This window comes from Sminthopsis crassicaudata, chromosome 2, assembly GCF_048593235.1.
Source record: "Sminthopsis crassicaudata isolate SCR6 chromosome 2, ASM4859323v1, whole genome shotgun sequence".
In the NCBI taxonomy this organism is placed as follows: Eukaryota; Metazoa; Chordata; class Mammalia; order Dasyuromorphia; family Dasyuridae; genus Sminthopsis; species Sminthopsis crassicaudata.
In genome coordinates this window covers 573,148,048-573,171,719 of record NC_133618.1, presented here as the reverse complement: position 1 = coordinate 573,171,719, position 23,672 = coordinate 573,148,048, and the positions used below count along the sequence as shown (strand labels likewise).

Sequence of the window (23,672 nt, the reverse complement as noted above, 5' to 3'; positions counted from 1 at the left end):
TGCTGACACTAACCAAGATTAGATTTCCTCTCTCTCACAATTCAGGTTCTTTCCATATCACTTTGTTACCTCTTTTGTTGGAGGAGAGGTGGAGAAAAAAGGCTTAGTGATGATGATGTTTAATATTTATATAGTGCTTTCAGGCAACCCTGTAAAGCAGATAGTATTAATATTCCCATTTTGTAGATGAAAAAACTGGGTCTGAGTGAAATTAAGTAATTTGCCCAGGTTACATACCTAGTGTCTGAGATAGGATTTGAATTCAGGTCGTTGTGACTCCCAAATCCAACACACTGTGTACATGCTACCTAAGTACCTTTGATATTAATTTAATATACTCACATCCCTTAGTTAGCTGAGGCTGCCCTAACAAGAATATTGAGAATTCTTTTTCTGTGCCTCTTTTGGGATGTATAACATCATTTGGGGGGAGAGGGGTTATTGTGGTTTTTTTACATTTTTGAACATGGCTCTTCCTGAGGAAATCCAGGTGTGTATTACTGCCAGTAGTTGGTGTATGTTATTGTCACCAGTTGGCTTTTCCTGGCTAGAAAAAGAAAAGTTCCCCATAGCTCACAAGAACTTAGAAAGTGGTCCTGAAATGATCTTTTTTTCAGCTGACTTAAGCTAACAGCATGAGAGGGATTTCCCCCCTGCAAATTTATGCTACAGTCTACTTTTGTATATCTTTTTGGTCTCAATGACATTGGAAACTAAAGACAATTCCCCATAGAACCCATTTTGTTATATTTAAGATATCATTCTTATATGTAATAATATATACTTTTTAGTATATATTTAGTAATGATTAAAATATTTTAAAAAATAATTGACTGGGTTAGGAAACTTAGGTCTTAGTTCCAAATTTGAAATTATGTCCTTTACTATCCCATTTCTCATCTTTATAAAGCAGTAAATTAAACTGATATCCAGTATCCCTTTCAGTTCAAAGATTTTGTATTCTATTTAGATCTATAGTGTTTTTCTCTTCACGTGTTTTAGTAAATAATTTGATATGCATATTTTAAATACACATTAGTCAAATCTTGCTACAATAAATATTTTCCAAGTAAAAACATATATGTTATAACTAAGTCCAAATATTTTAATAATAATAATTTTAAATAATAGCACTATAATATAATTCTAACATTGGGTATTCTCCTTGAAATGTAATTTTTAAAAACAGAATTATATCTTTTTAGTCTAAAACCAAAATGAGTTTTATATTCTGAATTCATGAAACAAATTATTATGGTATGCTAAGAAAAGAAAAAAAAACTACTCTATTTTCCACAGGAGCTAGCTCACATAAGTATATAGTATTTTTTATTGTAGCTTTTTTCTGGGTCATCATAATCATCATTGTTTCTATTAATTTTGTTTTCAGGTTTGCAAAGATTCAAATCAGTGTATCTGAACCAATCATCCCATTCAGGGAAACAATTACTAAACCACCAAAAGTTGACATGGTCAATGAAGAAATAGGTAAACAACAGAAGATTGCAGTGATACATCAAACCAAAGAGGATCAGAACAAGCTCCCAGAGGGAGTCCAGGTTGATGCTGATGGGCTCATCACAATAACCACCCCAAACAAACTTGCCACTCTCAGTGTCCGAGCCATGCCTCTCCCTGAAGAAGTCACTCAGATCCTTGAAGAAAATTGTGATTTAATTCGTTCTATGGAGCAATTGACTTCTTCTTTAAATGAGGGGGGAAATACCCAAATGATTCATGAAAAGACCCAGGCTAAGATCCAGGAGTTCAAACAAAAGTTGGAGCAGAACCTACAGGGAAGGAAATGGAGGAATGTTGTAGACCAGATCTGGTCATTTGGTCCTAGGAAATGTGGACCTAATATATTAGTAAATAGGTGCAAAGATTTTAAGAGCTCTGTATGGCAGTGCCTTGAGAGCAAATGTATTAAAGATGCAAGTAAATACAGAGATTTTGACAATAGTATCATCAGTGGATTTCAGCTGGCAACATTCTCAGGTCCCATGTGTGAAGAACCACTCATGGGTGTCTGTTTTGTTTTAGAAAAGTGGGATCTAAGTAAATTCTTGGGTCAAGGAGCAACTGAGAAAGCAGAAGAGGAGCTAGATAGAGGTGAAACTGGTGATCTGAGTAGGCCTCCAAAGACACCCACTGAAAATGAACAGTTTCAAGATGACTCCCCAGAGACACTAGAAAAAAAGAGCAAACGTAAAGGGGAAACCTTGCTAGCGGACTGTTATGGCCCTTTCTCTGGTCAGCTGATTGCTACCATGAAAGAAGCCTGCCGCTATGCCCTGCAGGTGAAACCCCAGCGGCTAATGGCAGCCATGTATACCTGTGAGATCATGGCCACTGCAGAAGTACTAGGTAAGGAAGGGGGGGGGGAGACACACAGGGCCTGGGAAGCTCTGTCATCCAAGAAAGACTGGTGGGGGGGGAGGGAAGCCAGTGAAGGAGTAAATCAGGCCAGGAGCCACAATGACCATTTCTGGAGATGTGGGCTACCACAGGGGCACTTGAGGAAGTCATGGGTGTAGATGTTTGAAGGCCCGTCTAAAGAGAAGCAACATTGGATTTAAGCATCAAAAGAGCTGGATGGAGATCATGACCTTTACACCTGTTTAACTGTGTGACCTGAAGTCATTTAACAAATCTCTCTGAACTTTAATTTTCCTCATTGTACAATTACAATTGTACTACAGAGGGATATTGTGAGGATCAAATAAGATGATTCACGTAAGGTATTTTGTAACCATAATTATATAAATGGAAATTATTGATTATCATTTATCTGAATGATATCTTACAATCAGCCTGGCTTTTGAATCTATCACTCACTTCAAAGAATTCTCTCCAAACTTCTCCATTGCTAAATCCATTATCTTTTTCTCAGTCCATGTGATTCTTGACTTTTCTGAAGCTTTCAATACCAGCAACCCCTTTGCTCCTGAACATTCTCCACCTTGGCTTTTTGTGACCCTCTCTTCTTGTCAGTTTCTCTGAATACTTTCAAATCTACTTTTCATATATTACTTGTCCAATTATGTAAAACATTATCTCTCCTTTAGTATCTGAATATCCCTCTTTTATTGATTATTTTTTCAGATTGGCATTTTTGCCATTTATTTCCTTTACATTTTTAGTAATTCATATATAGAATTTATCAGATACTTTGCTTTTAACAGAATAACATTCGTCTAATGTCAGAATAATTGAAGTTCCCCGTCACCACTATATTTTGCCTCTGTCCCAGTTTTAATATCTGTGTACAGAAAGTACTTCTGACCAAGTGGTCTGTTGTATAACAATATTGTTACATAACAGTATTGTATTCCTCTTTAATCTCCCCTTTTATTCTTGTTCAGAAACTCTCTACTCCATGTGCACTCAAGTATGTGGATTTTTAATATGTGTTAAATTTGCATGTTATTATATTCTTCTGCCTTAAAAATAAGTCAGATATTAGTTTTGTATAAAGTGTCCCCTGACATCATATTCCAAGTATGAGTCCACATTAACAAGTCTCAGTGATTTCTTTGAAATTGTATTTACCATTTTATGTTAAAGTTTCAGGTTTATTTTGCTCATTTTAGTCAATTTTAATATAAATAGAAAACTATTGAAGCTCTGTGAGTTGTCACGGAGACATTAGGAAGCTTAGTATTGTTTCTGACCTGTTTTCCTTTTATTTTAAACCAAGAATACTAGCACAACTTCCATGATGCTTCTTCTTTGTTGGTCAAGTGCATTTTCTTACATAGTATCTAATTTCACTGTTTTATCCGGTGGTTCTCTCCCTTTCCTTGGAATTCAGTTAAAAGCCCTTTTGATCAGATCTTGCTAAATTAATTTTTCCTAGTTCTTTGCCAGGAACCTATTGTTCTGATATCATAGACCATGAAACTAAATCCGGTTCTTTGACCTCATTTATACACCCAACTGTTCATTCCCATATCCTCCTTTTTCTTCTAAAGTCATAACTTTGAACTGAAGAAGATAAAACTTTACCAATTCCCCCCAAATTCTTTAATTTCCAACCCAGAATTTTAAAATGTTTTAGGGATACATTGGAATGCTTTACTTATAAGGTGAAATGATTGATTGCTTTATTTCATCTTTCAATTAAGCTTTATCTTTTTAATGTAAGCCACACCATGACATAGTGGGTAGAGAACTGATCTCAGATTCAGTAAGACTCAAGTTATAGTCCTGCCTTTGACTCATAAACTGGCTGTTCATCTCTTAGTCCTCCAGATACCTAAGACTGGATATTGCTGAAAAAGTTCCAACCTGCATATAGGAGAGGAAGTTTCTTGTCAGGATCTTCCATGAAATCTAAACTTTAAAAAAAGAAAACAGAGTTCCTTTTTAACAAATATAATTAACCATAAAAATGTTCTTACTTTATTCAGTTTTGGTATAAATGAAGACCTATTACTACATTTATCAGCCAATCAGTAAATGTTTACCAGTTGTTAGGACACGTGGCTTTTTCCCCTCCTACTATAAAAACCTTGCTCAGAATATTACTCAAATATTTTTGCATTTCTTCTAATCCCAATCCTTTGATTTTCAGTAATAATTTTTTTTTTTCATTTTATAATTGGTAGCCTTCTGTTCCTATGGGAATTACTTTCCCCTGTCCCTCTTCCCAGCAAAGCTGAAAAAAAAAAAAAAAAAAACCAGGACACACCCATTTAGTTTTTTTGTAATAAGCTAGTTAGCTTTTCAAACTGCCTTACATTCCATTAAAGTACAATTATACTGAAGCAGTATCTTCCATACTGTGTTTAAGTCAAATATGAATAGGTTCAAGTAGATTCATATATTTAAATTAGGTTGTTTTTTTTAATTTTTAAAAATTTGAATAAATTGCTTATAATTCTGATTTAAAAACAGGCAAACAAAAAACAACAAAACTCTGCTACTCTAAGCTGTGTACAGGGAAAAGAAAATAATCTCTTTACACCTTTTCACCAAGCTAGAAATTATCATGGTCTTTACTGATATGAAACTTAACCTCTATTCTTTTATTCTGGAAGCTTGTTTTAAGTTAGGTCTTGAAGGTCCTTGCCATAAAACCATGTGGCAAATAAGTTTTACAAATAAGATTCCTGGTCTGTAGTTTAAATTTCAACCAGGAGATTCTCCAAACAGAACTTTGCAAAGACACCCCTCTCTAATCTCTTTGGTTCATGTAGCTTGAACATAACAGGGGTTCAATTTATATTTCTGGGGATGCCAGAAATAAACTCACATTAGTGAAAGGGTAGAATCAAAATGTTTCCTTGTGTGCTTTTAAAGACAGTTCTCATGAATCTGAGGCATAAAATTAGATCTTTGAAAATCTAAAAGAGAAACATAGGAAAACTTATATGAATTGATTCAAAGTAAAATTAATAAGGGAAACAATATGTATAATAACTATAGCAATGCAAATCATCACAAAACCATCAAAGCTAAACATTGGGATTATGAAGATTATGAAGAGCAAATATAGTCCTAAAGAAAAATATATGAGAAAACGCTCTTCTTGTCTCTTGTATCAGAGATTGAGATCCACAAATGAGGAACATTACTTGTAATAAGTCAGATTTTTTCAATGTGTTGTACAGATTTGTGAATTTTCATTTTCTCTTTTTTTTTTCTTTAAAAAATATTACAAGGGGGACAGCTAGGTGGTGCAGTGGATAGAGCACCAGCCCTGAAGTCAGGAGGATCTGAGTTCAAATTTGGCCTCAGACACTTAACACTTCCTAGCTGTGTGATCTTGGGCAAGTCACTTAACCCATTTGCCTCAGCCAAATGTATTTATATATAAGTGTGTGTGTGTGTGTGTGTGTGTGTGTGTGTGTGTGTGTGTGTGTGTGTGTGTGTGTATTATAAGGGAGAGTTTTCCATGTTATATTACAAGGGAGAATTTTCCAGGAAAGATGAGACACACATGGAAATCTAGATAATATTAAAACAAAGTAAGACTGGAAGAGCATTAAAATTTGGAGTTGTTGGGAAAGGCTCACTGTAGAAGATGAAATTTTATTTGGGCTTTAAAGTAAACCATGGAAGCTAGTAGGAAGAGATAAAAGGGGAGAACATTCTAGGCATGGGGGAACAGCTAGAGAAAGTATCCAGAACCGAGAGATGCAGTGTCTTGTTTGTGCAATAGCAAAGGAGCCAGTGTTACTATATCAAAATGGGAAAGACAGTAGGGGGTTAGGTTATGAAGAGGTTTGTACACACACAAAAAAAGAAGAATTTGTCTTTGATTCTGGAGGCAGTAGAAAGCCACTGGAGTTTAATGATTTGGGAGAGGGGGCACAATATGGTTGGACATGTGCTTTAGGAAAATCACTTTAGTGACTGAAAGGAGGATTGGATTCTAGTGAGGAGAGACTTAAAAGAAAGCAGACCTATTGCAGTAATACAGGTATGAGGTGATAAGAATCTCCATTAGATTGGGATAGTATCAGGTAAGAGAAAGAAGCATATTTGAGAGTTGTTGCAAAGGTGAAAGCAGTAGACCTTGGCAACAGGTTGAATGGAGGTAGGAGGTGAAAAAGGTAGTGAAGAGTTGAGGATGACTCCTGGGTTGCAAACATGAGGAATTGGGGAAATGATGTCACCTTCTACAGGAATAAAGAAGAACTTTTAGGGGAAATGATAATGAATTTCATTTCTTTTTAAATTTATTTAAATCTTAAATGTAAAAAACGAAAAAAGGAAAAATAAATGAAGGTTTTCTTGTTTTCCCTTGTAGGTTTTCTTTTGTTCTCTGTTGAGCACTTCTTACATTATTCTTTTTTTTCCTCCATTTCCTCTTCTCCACCTCCCTAAAGCAGGCTCCAGTGATGAAGTTCAGCAGCCAAATTAAGGGGTATGGAGTAATATCCAAAAAGTATGTTGGAGTTACAGGCCAATAACATGAATTATCTTAAAAAAAAAAAAATTGTAAAATTAGGCCTCCAGATCAAGGGACAAAGATTTTATTACACTGCTAAGAATGGACTAAATTCCAAGTTAACAAGGAAAGAGATTTTATTTAATGATTAATAAGGGAAAGGACAATTCCCTGGAAGTAACCTGGAGGAAGCCACCATTAAAGGGAAGATGTCCTAAAATCAGAGTACACCAAGGTGGGCTAACCTTAAAAGGGAGTTTAACTATAATAAGACTTCCTGATTGGATATAGTAAAGGTGGATTGTCTAGAGATCTCCACCTGGGGTAGGAATGGAAAGTCAGTACTTTTCCCTACTTGACTTGGGTATTATAATCCTACCAGTACTTTAGGTTTTCTCTTTTAACCCCCCCACCTCATTACACACATATAAACATTTATCTGGACACACACACACACTCTTGAATGTTGTATGGGACAGTAACCAATCTCTAAAACAATCAGAAGTACAAGTATAAATGTAGGAAAAAGTTTATTTCTTTCTCATGAGAAAGGGTGCACAGTCTCTGATACACCAAAGCTGGGTTGAGACACACACACACACACACACACACACACACACACACACACACAGAGTATTCCCTTTTTTGTTCCCCACAGGAGTTCTTCTCCCCAACTTCCTGGCTCCTTTCCCCATTGGCTAAGGTTTCTAAAGTGCAGTTTCTAAAAATAAGAAGGTAAGAAAGCCTGAGGCTATCAAATACTTAACAGAGGGTAGTATTTCCCACTCAATGCAGCCCCTGCCCCTAAGGAGCTTATATTCTTTTGGGTGAGAAAACCTGCCTTGTGAATTTTCTAAGTTTCATTTCTCCAATTTAATTATTTTTATACTGTGGAAACCAAATCCATTTCTCACAATATGAATACATACATAGATGCGTCTAAAACAATATTAATATGGCTGACTTAAAATAAGATTTATTTTCTTCCTAAGACCAATGATTACTAGCCATAGGTTTTTTTCCTAATGAATTCTTTTCCTGATCCTTGTTACAGTGTTTGTGTGTATTGCTTTATTTCCTATTCCTGATAACTTTTCTACTTTAGTTCTACTCTTTAACTTGTCTTATTATTACTTAATCTCCTCTGTTCTCACCCTTATCTTCTGCCTCCTTACACCTTTTCCAACCATTATCCCATTCCCATTAATTTACATACCTTATCCCACTCCCATTAATCTATACACACATCTATAACCCAGCATATCCTATTCCCTCCCCCACTTTATTTCTTTATAGATTTTGGAGGGGTTGAGTTGTAATGTTTGCTACACATTCCATTTGATAAGGGGTTAAGGAGTCTAGGGAAGTGGACAAAGTAAAATTGAATTGGTTCAACAAAGGGTTAAGATAGGGAAAAGAGTGACTAATGCAAAGGAAATGGCCTGGGGGGTCATAGTGATGTATTAAGACTGTCCCTCTGATTTTTATGGAGAGGGGGCCACCTGGCTTGGGGAAATTTCTAAAATTACTCATCTTTATACCTGGTTCCCATAGAAAACTCCCATCTCCAATTGATCTGGGAATCAGTTTGGCTTGGAAAACAATCACCATCCTCATTGATTTTGAAATTAGTCCTTCACATTGCTCCCTAGCCCTGAGTCTTAGAAATCTAAATAGAATCAAAACTCTGTATCTTTGCTATTTTCCTAATTAGGAAGGGGCCCACTGAGAGAAAGAGCTTCTCAATGAAAATAAACCCTCTTTTGCCAAAAATGGCTTGGAGACTGGTACTACAAATTCTTTTGAAATGCAAAACGTGTGACACTGGCCTGGGTGATGAGGTTAGTGGCAGCCAGGGAGTTTTGGGAACCCCTTCTGATCAGTGCAGACCCTTCCTGAAAGAATTCACAGAATGCTTGAATTTAAAGATAGGACTTTTATAGATGATAGCATGAATAAAGGTATGACTGTGTGCACATGAGGTAGAATGGAGTGGGTCATGGAAAGTGAGTAGATTAAGGAATGTTAAGGAACTGAATAGTTAGGAGTTTAAGCAATCTAGAGAAAAAAATAGTTAAAATGGCCCCAGTGTCAAAGACTTTGTTAGAAAGAGTAATTGGACTTGTTAAGGAAGGAGGATCCATTTGAGATTCTTGATTAGGAGAATAATATATTAAAATGGTGTCTTATGAAAATGATTCTGTCAGTAGTAAAAAATAGATTAAGAGATAGAATGTGGATGAGCTGAATTAGGGTAGTTTCCATTAAAGACCTGGAATCAAAGATGATTTCAAGATTTTTTTTTGTCTAGTTATTCAGAGGGCAGTGTTAGTGATGATAAGAGTTGGAAACTTGAGAGGTGAAATTTGGGGCATGTTAATCTTGAGGTAGAGGTGGAAATCCAGTTTAAAATGTCTTGATAATAGAAGGGATTAGAGATCTGATTATTGAGGTTGAGAAGGGGACCCCAAAAGTCCCAGACCCGGATCATGAGGTGTTTAAAAAGAATTTGCAGGCTTGAACCCTTGTACCTCCTAGTTAAGGAGCAAAGTTTATTAAAAGCAACGTGATGCCCTTACTGAGCAGACTGAATTCTAAGTAGAATGTATTCTGATGTAACTAGATGAATTAAGGGTGGTCTTTAGATTAGATTAAGGTTGGGTGCGCTCAGTTTCCTGAGTCACTATCCAAAGCTAGAAGACCAATGTCTCATTGGAACAAAAGCTCCAATATCAGGGGACCCCAAAAACCACATTTCATCAAGATCACAACTGGACATGAAGTATAGAAAACATAAAAATCGTAATTGAATGCATAAAAAAAATTAGGGTACTCAAAGCTTAAAGTATACCAGAAGTGACAGAATCTTGGTGAAAGCCTATAGGCAGAGAGAAAAAGGAAATATCAGAATTTTTTTGAAGAGTAAAAGGAAAAGAGGATTAGTGTGTTTGGTGAACAAGAAGCCAAGAGAGAAGAAAGTTTCAAGAAGGGAGGCTATCATCAGCTGTTTTAAGTGTCATAAAGAAGTCAAGTGGAATTATGACCTAGAAAAAACTCTGTGAAGGCAGTTGGCCTACTTGACATTAAGGGGGTCATTAACAAACTTCAGATGAGCATTTTCAGTGATTGTTGGGAATGGAAAATAGATTTCAGGGACATTAAGAAGGAATAAGTTAATATCTTGAAGAAACCATTCCTTTGACATGTTTTTGGGTGGTGAAAAACTAGAAGGAGCAACAGGATCAAAAGTAATAATTTCTAAGATTGGGGATATTGCCTGAATGTATTTGCAAGGTAAGAGGAAAAGCTTGAAAAAAAATTGAAAATTTTGAAGAGATTATTAACAAGCAAAAGTAAGAATCTTGAGGAATCATTCCTGTTAAACCTGTCATTATCTGTGAATTTTTTCATTCTCTTCTTTATTTCTCTTATTCCATTTATTGACACCACCACCAGGGGGCAGGCAGGATCAGGAAGAGAAAGTAAGGCTTTGTTCTAGTTTTTGTAGGTAATTCTTACAAAACTGATGCAGAAGAAGTGACCAGAATTGTGACATTGGCCAAAATTAGTCTTTAGGATTATATATGAATTTCATTTAACTTTACTCTTTACTATCAGAATTAATTATCCTTGAAGGATAAAAAATAATTTCTACATACATACTCATGTATGTGAAGGTATTTATATTGTTTCCCAGTATGTGAAATAGTGATAATGAATAGGAGAGGCCTTGGCCAAGAAAACTTTTTTGATTTCTATTACATGACAAGAATTTTTAAGGATATGAGATAACTTTCAGTTTCCTAAGGCTAATATTCTCTCATTCTTATACTTTTTAGAAGATTGGATTAAAGAAAAAAATATATAAATATGTCCCTTTTTCTTTGACTCAGAAAGATTAGTACACCTGGTGTTTCCCATAACTAGAACTATGCAGTCAGTATCCCAAAAATGTATTATAGGTAAGTTAATACTATGAAGGGACATTTGATAAAACTACACATTAGGGCAGATCATTATAGTGGACATTCTTAAGTATACATTTCTTTATGGTTAAAAAGTTGTGACAAGTTCAACCAGTTAATAATATTTGTGATTCTGCAGGTCGGGTCTATGCTGTTTTGTCAAAGAGAGAAGGTCGAGTATTGCAAGAAGAAATGAAAGAAGGGACAGACATGTTCATTATCAAAGCTGTACTTCCAGTAGCCGAAAGTTTTGGATTTGCTGATGAAATAAGGAAGAGGACTAGTGGGCTTGCCAGCCCACAGTTGGTGTTCAGCCATTGGGAGGTAAAAACAAAATATTTTTAATATTTTATTCTTTAGTATTTATTTTTTCTCTTTTGGGTCTAGGCTTCCTATAAAAGTGCCATATGAGGGGGAAGGAAGATATTGCTAAAATCAAATTGGCTTATACACTCAGAGAGAGGACTGTGGGAACTGACTGTGGACCACAACATAGCATCTTCACTTTTTCTGGTGATGTTTGCTTGCATTGTGTTTTCTTTCTCAGGTTTGGTTTTTTTTTTTTTTTTTTTTTTTTTTTTTTTTTTGTTTCCTTCTTTATCTGATTTTTCTTGGACAGCAAGATAACTATATAAATATGTATATACATATATATTAGATTTAATATATATTTTGACATATTTAATATGTATTAGACTACCTACCATCGAGGGGAGGGGATAGGGAAAAGGAGGGAAAATTTTGGAAAAGAAAGTTTTGCAAGGATCAATACAGAAAAATTATCCATGCATATGTTTTGTAAATAAAAAGCTTTGATAAAATTAAAAAATGTATATCGAATTGGCTTATTTCCCAGTAAGCCAAATGGCAATATGTTTTGGTCATAGTACTTCATACTATATACCATATTTTACTTTAGGTTAGGCTGCACAGTACAAGTTGACATTTCTGTAAAAGTTCTGTTTTGTTACCCTTTACTTTTCTGGTTGTACTGTATGCCATTTTTATTACAAATAAGTAAAAAAGAAAAAAGAAAATAACCTTTTTTTAAATTTTGAAGCTACAGAAGAATTCCCATCTTGTTCACTGGAGGTAATTTTTAGATTTGTGAAAGGAAAAGTCTAGTTCATTGAAAATGTTGGTTGTTTTCTGAGAACCAAGCAACTGTTTTGTTTTGTTTTTAATTTGATTTCAAGCAACTTCTCTTTTTGAAAAAAGGACATTTTTAGCATTTCATTAATAAATGAAAAACATTTTTTAAAAAGTGATATCTCGGGGAAGAGACAATTGAAAGAAAGAGATTAGACTCCATACTTCACTATCTTATGTATACTGTATGTATATTGTAGTATACACCCATACTATATACAAAAGGATTTGGAATTTTAGCTTTTGTTCTGGGCCTATAACATCATCATCAAGGGACTCTAAAATAAAAGCCAGGCCACAAAAATTACTATGTTTGTAATTAATAAGCCAACAGAACTTAGTGTTGAAGAAAACGCATTGGACATTTTTTCTTTTAAAAAAAAAAATTGGATTTTTTAAATCTTAACGGCAAAAAAGAAAAATGAAAGCTTTTTCTTTCTCCCTTTTCCCTTCTCCCCATCCCTAGACAGCAAGCAATCCAATAAAGATTTAACATGTGTGATACTTCCAAATATATTTCCACATTTATCACACTGCACAAGAAAAATCAGATCAAAAACAGGGGGGAAAGGAGAAAAAACAAAAACCAAGCAAACAAACAACAAAAAAAAAAATGTGAAAATACTATGTTATGATCCATATTTAATCCCTGTAGTCCTCTCTCTGGATGCAGTTGGCTCCCTCTGTGGCAAGTCTTTTGGAATTGACTTGAATAACCTTAATGATTCCATTTTAATAATTTTCATTACATGATCAATAAAGATTACAAATTCCTAAAACGTATTCAACTATCTCATTGTAGAGGTGATCCTAGGCTGTCTCGTTGGTGAGATAAACTCAACCAAGTTGTACAGTGCTGGAAAGTCTTCAACTATGGTTCATGGACCTGTCTAGCTCCCAGTGGAGAGGATCATTAAAGGGGTTGGCCACTCCTGATGAAATTTTTGGTCTTGGGTTAAAAAAAAAAGGGGGGGGGCGGTAAAAAAAAAATACAAAATGGAGTAGCCATCTTCCAGTTCATCAGTGATGTTGATGGAGCAGCACAAAAAGGGACAGAGAATTATACTGAAAAAGATAATAAAAGAAGAAATGGCAGATGGTAGAGAGAATGTGAGAAGACAAGGACCCTTAATGTATTGTTAGTGGAGCTGTGAATTAATCTAATCATTGTATAAAGCACTTTGAAATTGTGCTTTTTAAAAAAGCACCAAACCATATGAAACCTTTTTCTATTTAATGTCACTACTAGGCATATACTTATATTCCAAGGAAATCAGAGAAAAAGGAAAAGATTGGTAATAATACATAAAAATATGTATAGCAGCATTTTTCTGCAGTATTTAAATACTTGAAAAGAGGTAGGTGCCAATTAAGGAATGTTTGAATAAATTATGGCATACAAATGCATCATTGTAACATAAGTAAAGATTAATGAAGGTACAGCAAAATAAGTAGATATAAAATCTTTCAGAAAATACACTATAAAATTCTAGGTATCTAGGGGTGATCCAGCTGCTAAGAAAAAACATCACATGCTAATTTTCAGCAAGTCATATTTGTTTTGGGAGACTTGATGCCCCTCATTGTTTAAATAGGAAAGTAGAAAATTACTGTCTTGTGATTGGAAAGAGAGAGTCACCAACTGCAGCTGATATAAATATATGTTTATGCCAGTATAGTGTCCCTCTTTTGTTCCTGCACTGTAAAGGAGGAATAGCTCTTAGAAAATAGAATGCTAGAGAAAAGATGCTTTCTTTTTCCTCTTATTTACCATCCCCATATAGTTCTACCTTTGGTAGTCCAGTGAGGAAGAGACTGAAATAGCACATACTTTTGAAAGATACTAGGAATGGGGGACAGTAAAGACAAAGAAAATGGTAGAGTTTTTGGCAAAAACCAATGAAGGCACTTTAACTCTTGAGCTAACATCCTTATACCAGCTATGGGAGAAATCTGAGTGCAAGGTAAAAGATTCCAAATGATATATTATTCTAGCCATTTGGGGCACAATACCAAGATCAGATTTAGGTGTTTGTTTTTAATAGTGGCAGACTTTATTGTTTATTGAACAAGCTAGCTACAGATGATTCCATTTTAGTTGACAATAGTAAGAGTATGTAATCTGGAGAAGGTTGGATGCCAGCATTCTTCTCTCCATCAGACTTCATCATTCTCACACAACTTCTTTAGTGCCTGCTTTATTTGATGATTATTGGCATTAATGTCGATGATAAATACAAGGATATTCTATGAAATACCATACGTACATACATGGGTATGTATTATATGAAACTTGATGATCACATAATAATTTTGTTATTCCTAGGAGGACTTTTTCCAGGCTGCTTATGAAGTCAGAGTGTCCATAATGTGGAATGTTTGAATTTTCTTATTTTTGTGGTTAGGGGCAGCCTTTAACATTTAACTTGGCCTTCAAAACTTTTGAGTTCCCATCTAAATGACTTTCTACTTTGCTTCCACAGTATCTTTCTAGATAAAACATTAGGAAAAATTAGAATGAATTATCTTGGGATAAAGTGGGGGTTCCTCCCATTGTCTTAAAACAAAGGAGGTCAACTGATTGAGTATATTATAGAAGGAATTATTTTTCAGTTATAGATTAAATGGCCTTTGAGGTACATTCCTACTATCTAAATCCATAAGTGATGATGGATGACAATGACTATTTTCCACATTAATAGAAAAGCTTCCAGATTAAATGTGTAGGTATTTTTTTTTTCTTCAAATACTACTGTGTATATGTATCTTTCTTTCCTATTGCTAAGGGCATTGTAATTCTTGAGAGCAGAGATTATCTTGCCTTTCTTTGAACTTCTAAAATTTAGCACAGTGCTTGCCACATAAGTAGTAATTTAATAAATGCTAGTTCAGTAACCATTTTGTTTACCTATTTTGATAAAGATTTATAGTTTTGATTTTTAAAAGAAAAGAACTTATCTTCTCATCAGGTTCATTCAGGATGAGCCATCAGTGTGGTATAGTGAAAAGGGCTCTTGAATACATAAAAACCCAAGTTTGAGTTCAGACTTTGCCATTCAACAGATGTAGCGTCTTGGCTGAATCACTTGGCCACTCTGAAGACAAATTCTCTCATTTGCAAAATGAAGTGATTGTAGTAGACATTTATTGAAGTCCTTTCCAACTCTGACAATTTGTGACTGTGTGTGAGACTATTGTTGACATTATTGTGTCCATAGCCTCCGCAACAGCACTACTTTTTTAACAGCTTACCATACTTGTAGCCAAGTAGCTGGAAGGAAATAGAGTGGTGTTGGAGTACTAAACATACAGTCTCAGCTATATAAAGTGATGGTGGCAAATATCACACTGTAGTTACCTCTGATGGATACATGGCAGAGGTTGAGGAGGGAGAAGATTATTAATCTTCATCATAATGAGTTTTTATGATCTTTGCTTTTATAATATATTAAAAATCTTGAAGAAAATTAGGATTTAATTAATTTACTTAGCTTTTATTTATATTTTATATTTATTTAGAATTTTTTTGCATATAGAGCCCTGCATTAGAGCTCAGAAGTGCATAAAAGTATAAGAAACTGGAGTACTAACAGTACTAATCTGCTTGGGCATAAAGAATATAACTATTTCTTTACAAGGAATGGGAAACATTTTTAAGAAAAAAACAAAAACAAAAAACCAACCAAAAAACCCCATTGGTATAATTATAGAAAGTATTGAGAGATATACACAAGGAAAAAAACCACTAATAACTTTTGCGGGTTTTTTTCCCCCCTAGTAAGAGGATAATAGATTTTCTATTCCTCTTTTAAAATTAAGAACAATAGCCACAAAATTTGATTCATTAAACATAACACATAATTTAAAGTATGCTTCATTTCCTTATCTGCATAGTAGTTAAAGAAACAAGCAAAGTAGAAGGAAATTAAGATGAAAAGAAAAGCTAAAAAAGGCAGGGGGGAAAAAAACATGGAAAAGAAGGTGAGGGAGAGATAGCAGAGAAAAGGAAGATGGGGAAAAGGGAATACCAAAGGACATCATCATTAATAAAATAGTGATGATGATTGTTTGCATTTGCATAGAGCTTCAAGATTGGCTAAGCACTTCTCATATCTTATCTCATTTGATCCGCATGGCATCATCACTCTTTTATTAATTCACATCCCTCCTTTCCCACCTATGATGCATTAGTCCAGATCTTCCTTCTCCCTAGAGTTCTAAAGTGACATACACATTTACACCATAGAGCTCTTTATTGGGAGAAAGTGTTTCATCCAGCTTTCATTTCATATATGTACCACCCTCTGAGTCAACCCAGATGACTATTATAAAAACACAATTGTATTTTCAAATTAAAATCTAGCCCATGTTTCCTGTGATATTCTAGTCTGGTTGAAGTTGTTTCTGTTGAGTCTGGCAAGGAAGCTAATGTTCTAAAAACTCCCCTTTGATGACCTTGGGTCCTTGAGTATCACAGCTTCTTCCTGCCCCTGCTGTGGCTTTCATTGGACCTAGGAAGTTAGATAGAAAATTTTCAAATCTGATTGGCTATCAAGAACAGAATATCTTTCTCAGACACAAATACTCAGCTGATCTTGGTGGTACATGACCTTGCCACATACATACCAACTACCAGATAGAATAACAAGAGTGCCATCTTGAACCCTGGATAGATAACTTGTTTTAAGTCTGAAACAGGCTTTATAAAATTACAGTAGAAATAGCAGTAACGATTCAGATTGACTCCAGTAAGTTCTTATGGAAATAAAGGTTCGTAGGTTCTGTCCATTCAAAAGGGGGGAAATGTTCAGATATTTTATTTTTTTCTGATTGCTGCTTTGAATAATTTTTCCTCTTTCTGTATTGCTAGACACACCAATTTGGTTAGTTAAAGAAGGATATAATTACTTCAGAGGACTCATAACAAAGCAGTCAGCCCATTCAGAATGTAGATTTAGACTTTTTTGGGACATGGCCAGTGCAGGAATTTGTTTTGTTTGATTCTATATGTCTGTCACCAAGGAGTTGTTTTTTTCCTTCTTTCTCAGTAGGGAGGGAGAGAAAGAAAGTAGATTTTCATTAGAAAAAAAAATTCATTTTTAAAAAAGGCTAACAGATAAAGGATATAATTGTCCTTCTTGGCCTCAGTCTCAGGTATTGAGACTGTCATGCTTCTATCTTTTAGTTTTGATGCAGATCTCTGTGTCCCTTTAGGTTTATCACCTTCTCACAGTGACTAAACAACTCATTTCTGTGGGCCTTAGCTCTTCATCTGTGCTCTGGAGGGGACGGGTTGGGCTGGATGCCACTGGAGTACTCTTTCCAGCTTAAAATCTCATCTAACCTAATCTGTTCTTTTAAAATATATATGTGCTTGATGTCTGGAACAGCTCCTATCACAATATGATTCATTAATATATTCTGTGTGAAGGGGGGCGGTAGGTTGGCTAAAGAACAAAATACTGCACTGGGAGTCAGGAGGACCTGCATTCAAATCCTGCTTGAGGCACAAGAGTGCCTACAGACATTGCCCTTTTGCAGTGTCAGTTTTTTCCTCTGTATAAGGTTGTTAGGAGAACCAGATGAGATAACTTGTGCAAAATGCTTTTCAAACCTTAAAATACTGTTGTTATTCAGTCATCTCAATTGTATCTGACTCTTTTCCACCTGACGAGAGTTGAGTCTAATTGACTTCTGGGCCAGCTCTCTAGCCACTGTATAACCTAGCTGCTCTGAAAAGTATTGTATAAAGTATATAAAGTTATATGTACTTATAATTACTATTAGGTAAAGCATTGTGTTCTTTATTTGCTCTAAATGTACCTCTCAACCCTCAAGTGGTGGTCCCTAATTCTGGTATTCCAGAATTTGATGAAATAATCCATTTTACCCCCCCATATAATATAAAATTGTTAACTTTTTTTGTTAATAGTATGACTTTATATATTTAAAATCGTCGTGTTTACACGAAAGGGAATTTAGAGATAATATGATTGTAGACAGTAAAACTAGAAGAGGCCATAGAGATTTTAAAGTCTACTATCCCCATTATACAGATGAATAAACTGAGGCCCATTGACAAGATCTCAACTCAGGCCTTCCTGATTTCCCATCTAATGCTCTTCCACTCCTCCACACTAATAGCCACCACTTTTCCTGCCTCTCTTTTATCTGAAGTCTCAAGGCTTTCTGCATAGCCTTTTTCACATTCCACTCATCATTTTAGTTGTTCATCCTCCAGCCTTCGGTGGGAAAAAAGAACATGGTTATAAGTAGCTCTTAGACATTTTAAAGATTTTCTCCTATTAACCTTTTAAAGTGTTGCTGACATAGCGTTCATTAAAAGCTAATTATGGCCATGGCATTTACATCACCCTGTGGTAACATGTGGATATATAGCCACAGTGGCTTCTTTCACTCCTCTCCCCAGTGTACACTGTCATGTTACCTAGTGACCAGCCAGCAAAGCAAGTCATTGGATGCACCCAAGAGTTTATGTATTTTACACAGTGCTTGTCTCTCCTTGTACTTATTTATTGCTGTCTCAGCGCTCTCCAAGGGGGAAGCAGATTGAGGTGGAGTTGCCACATAGCTTGTGAAAATGTGAGAAGTTTGTTTACCTTTCCAAAACATAGAAATATGGACAGCCATTTGACCATTGTATTTTTTACTCCATTTGTAAATTCTGGATTATGCCGTCTTCCAAAATGTTTTTTTTTTTTAAAGACAAATGGTTTACCAGCATCAAGAAAAGCAACTCATGGTAACATTGCATTTCTTACTGGTTACAAAGCAAAGAATAGGCTATAGAGATAAATCAAAGAAATAAATAAGTTTTATAAAACATGAGGATAGGTATCCCCTGCCCGTATTGAAATATCACAAGTTGATCGTTCCCCAGGCTTAAATTACATCTGAAGCTGCCTGCAGAATTATAATACAATTTACTTTTGGCTGAATAAAATGTCTCCTGAAATATACAAAAGTTAAAATGTTTCTTGTATCATTAAAATTAGTCTCCAGATTGAAAGGAAAGTCAAATGTGATAGACTCAGAATTTTCCTTATAAGAAGATCAAAGGATGTGGAAATGTTTTTGGTTTCATTTTCTGATTACACCAGTAACTGCAAGCAGCTTCAGTGTAACTTTTAAAGATTGCTTCATTTATTATTAGTGGTCAAAATGTATTGTTTATCTAAACAGAGAGTCAGTCACAAAGAACTATGCATTGTGGTATTGGAGATGTTCCCCCAGATGCCCGATATGCTGTACTGAGGTTTCTGATAAAATGTGTACATTCTTTTATTTCTATCAAGGAAATAATTTACTCATGTTATTTAACTAAAACTTGTACTGCCTAATGTTAGCATTATATTAGCTTCATTGTTTTTTTTTTTTTTTTAAATTTTTATTTTATTTTATAATTATAACATTTTTTTGACAGTACATATGCATGGGTAATTTTTTACAACATTATCCCTTGCACTTACTTCTATTCAGATTTTTTCCCTTCCTCCCCCAACCCCCTCCCCCAGATGGCAAGCAGTCTTATATATGTTAAATATATTACAGTATATTCTAGATACAATATATGTGTGTAGTTTTTATTCACTATCTTGCCCTGTGAACCTAACCTATGCCACTGATCAACTAGTCTATTTCTTAGCCAATACCAAATGGTTTTGGTGACTGTTGCTTTATAATATAGCTTTAAATCAGGTACACTTAGACCACCTTCCTCTGACTTTTTTTTCATTAGTTCCCTTGCAATTCTCGACCTTTTATTCTTCCATATGAATTTTGTTGTTATTTTTTCTAGGTCATTAAAATAGTTTCTTGGGAGTCTGATTGGTATAGCACTAAATAAATAGATTAGTTTGGGGAGTATTGTCATCTTTATTATATTCGCTCGGCCTATCCAAGAACACTGAATGTCTTTCCAATTATTTAAATCTGACTTTATTTTTGTGGCAAGTGTTTTGTAATTTTGCTCATATAATTCCTGACTCTCCTTTGGTAGATATATTCCCAAATATTTGATACTATCGACTGTTATTTTGAATGGAATTTCTCTTTGTATCTCTTGCTGTTGGATTGTGTTGGTAATGTATAAAAATCCTGAGGATTTATGTGGATTTATTTTGTATCCTGCGACTTTGCTAAAATTCTGAATTATTTCTAATAGCTTTTTAGCAGAGTCTTTGGGGTTCTCTAAGTATACCATCATGTCATCTGCGAAAAGTGACAATTTGATTTCTTCATTTCCTACTCTAATTCCTTGGATCTCTTTCTCGGCTCTTATTGCCAAGGCTAGAGTTTCTAGTACTATATTGAATAGTAATGGTGATAGTGGGCAACCTTGTTTCACTCCTGATCTTACAGGGAAAGGTTCTAGTTTATCACCATTACATATGATGTTTACTGAAGGTTTTAAATATATGCTCCTTATTATTTTAAGGAATAGTCCATTTATTCCTATATCTCAAGCGTTTTTAGTAGGAATGGATGTTGGATTTTATCAAATGCCTTTTCTGCATCTATTGAGATGATCATATGGTTTTTATTAATTTGATTATTAATATGGTCAATTATACTAATAGTTTTCCTAATATTAAACCAGCCCTGCATTCCTGATATAAATCCCACTTGGTCATAGTGTATTATCCTGGGGATGATTTTCTGAAGTCTATTTGCTAATATCTTATTTAAGATTTTAGCATCAATATTAATTAAGGAAATTGGTCTATAGTTTTCTTTCTCAGTTTTCGATCTACCTGGTTTAGGTATCAGTACCATGTCTGTGTCATAGAAGGAATTTGGTAGGACTCCTTCAATCCCTATTTTTTCAAATAGTTTACATAGCATTGGAGTTAGTTGTTCTTTAAATGTTTGGTAGAATTCACCTGTAAATCCATCTGGTCCTGGGGACTTTTTCTTAGGAAGTTGGTTAATAGCTTGGTCTATTTCTTTTTCTGAGATGGGACTATTTAGACTACTTACTTCTTCCTCTGTTAATCTGGGCAAGCTATATTTTTGAAGGTATTCTTCCATTTCATTTAAGTTATCGAATTTATCAGCATAAAGTTGAGCAAAGTAGCTCCTAACTATTGTTCTAATTTCCTCTTCATTAGTGGTGAGTTCACCCTTTTCATTTTCAAGACTATCAATTTGCTTTTTCTCTTTCCTTTTTTTAATCAGGTTTACTAAGGGTTTGTCTATTTTGTTGGTTTTTTCATAAAACCAACTCTTAGTTTTATTAATTAATTCAATAGTTTTTTTACTTTCAATTTTATTAATCTCACCTTTTATTTTTTGAATTTCAAGTTTTGTGTTTGTCTGGGGGTTTTTAATTTGTTCCTTTTCTAGCAATTTTAGTTGTAAGCCCAATTCGTTGGCCCTCTCTTTCTCTATTTTATGCAAGTAGGCCTGTAGAGATATAAAACTTCCCCTTATTACTGCTTTGGCTGTATCCCACACATTTTGGTATGATGTCTCATTATTGTCATTTTCTTGGGTGAAGTTATTAATTATGTCTATGATTTGCTGTTTTACCCAATCATTCTTTAGTATAAGATTATTTAGTTTCCAATTATTTTTTGGTCTATTTTCCCCTGGCTTTTTATTAAATGTTATTTTGATTGCATTATGGTCTGAAAAGGATGCATTTACTATTTCTGCCTTACTGCATTTGATTTTGAGGTTTTTATGCCCTAGTATATGATCAATTTTTGTATAGGTTCCATGAACTGCTGAGAAGAAAGTATATTCCTTTCTGTCTCCATTTAGCTTTCGCTAAAGATCTATCATATCAAACTTTTCTAGTATTCTATTTACCTCTTTGACTTCTTTCTTATTTATTTTGTGGTTTGATTTATCTAATTCTGAGAGTGCAAGGTTGAGATCTCCCGCTATTATAGTTTTGCTATCTATTTCCTCTTGCAGCTCTCTTAATTTCTCTTTTAAGAATTTAGATGCTGCACCACTTGGTGCATACATGTTTAATATTGATACTGCTTCACTATTGATGCTTCCCTTTAGCAGGATATAATGCCCTTCCTTATCTCTTTTAATTAGATCAATTTTTGTTTTTGCTTGATCTGAGATGAGGATGGCTACTCCTGCTTTTTTGGTTTTGCCTGAAGATTCTGCTCCACCCTTTTACTTTTAGTTTGAATGTCTCATCCTGTTTCAGGTGTGTTTCCTGTAAACAACATATAGTAGGATTCTGACTTTTAATCCAGTCTGCTAACTGCTTCCTCTTTATGAGGCAGTTTGCCCCCTTCACATTTATGGTTAGAAGGACTAATTCTATATTGCTTGCCATCCTATTAACCCCTGCTTATGCTTTTCCCCTTTCCTTCCCTTTTACCCTCCTATCCAGTATTAAACTGGTGAACACCACTTGCTTTTCACAGCCCTCCCTTTTTAGGATCCCTCCCCCACCTTAAAGATCCTCCCCTTATTTTACCCCTTTTCCTCGAAATTACTGTATTCCCTTCCCCTTAGCTTACTCCTTCCCTTTCACTTTTCAATGAAGTGGAAGAAGTTTCACCATAAATCGAATATGTCTATTGATACATGCTATGTTCATCTCCCTCCTTTCTTTCTCTCAGATATAATAGGTTACCTTTGCCTCTTCATGAGATGTAGTACTTTCCACTTTTTTATGATATAATCTCCTTTCCACCTCTAGTTTCTAAGACAAATTGTACATATGTTCTTTACATATTTTTTTGACAGAAGTATAGTTCTCAAGATTTCTTTTTACCTTTTTAGAAATCTCTTGAGTTCTGTATTTGAAGATCAAACCTTTTATGTAGGTCTGGTTTTTTCATCAAAAATAGATGGAATTCATTTATTTCGTTAAATGTCCATCTTCTTCCCTGGAAAACGATGCTCATTCTTGCTGGGTAAGTTATTCTTGGCTGCATACCAAGTTCCTTAGCCTTTCGGAATATCATGTTCCAGGCCCTGCGTTCTTTTAATGTGGACGCTGCTAGATCCTGGGTTATCCTTATTGTGGATCCTCCATATCTGAATTGTTTTTTTCTAGCAGCTTCCAATATCTTTTCCTTTGTCTGATGGTTCTTGAACTTGGCCACTATATTTCTTGGCGTTTGATTTTAGGGTCCCTTTCAGTAGGTGATCGATGAATTTTTTCAATGTCTATTTTACCCTCTGTTTCCAAAACGTCTGGGCAGTTCTCTTTGATAATTTCCTCGAAAATGGTGTCCAAGCTCTTTTTTTCCTCCCATTTTTCAGGGAGTCCGATTATTCTCAAATTGTCTCTCCTGGATCTGTTTTCCAGGTCTGTTGTCTTTCTGGTAAGGTACTTGACAGTCTTTTCAACTGTTTCATTTCTCTGGTTTTGCTTGACTACCTCTTGGTTTCTCCTTGAGTCATTCATTTCTACTTGTTCCAGTCTAATTTTCAATGATGTATTTTCTTCACTCACTTTTTTTATATCTCTTTGTAATTGTCCAATTGAGTTTTTATCTTCTATGGAATTTTTTTCCATTTTATCCATTTTATTTTTTAGAGAGCTGATTTCTTTTTCCAGCTCACTAATCCTGTTTTCCTTGGAGTTGTTTACCTTTTCCAGCTCACTAATCCTGTTTTCCTTGGAGTTGTTTACCTTTTCCAGCTCACTAATCTTGTTT

At 34.8% G+C, this 23,672-nt stretch overlaps 1 protein-coding gene across 1 annotated transcript in view; it reads left to right on the top strand.

The window, feature by feature from the left end:
* The window catches only part of EFL1 (elongation factor like GTPase 1), a 213,218-nt gene that overhangs the window by 165,297 nt on the left and 24,249 nt on the right, over nt 1–23,672 (top strand). Inside the window, exons 18-19 of the mRNA XM_074295259.1 lie at nt 1,391–2,367; nt 11,003–11,187. Coding sequence (XP_074151360.1) covers nt 1,391–2,367; nt 11,003–11,187 — 1,162 coding nt within the window. The remainder of the gene's footprint in view (nt 1–1,390; nt 2,368–11,002; nt 11,188–23,672) is intronic.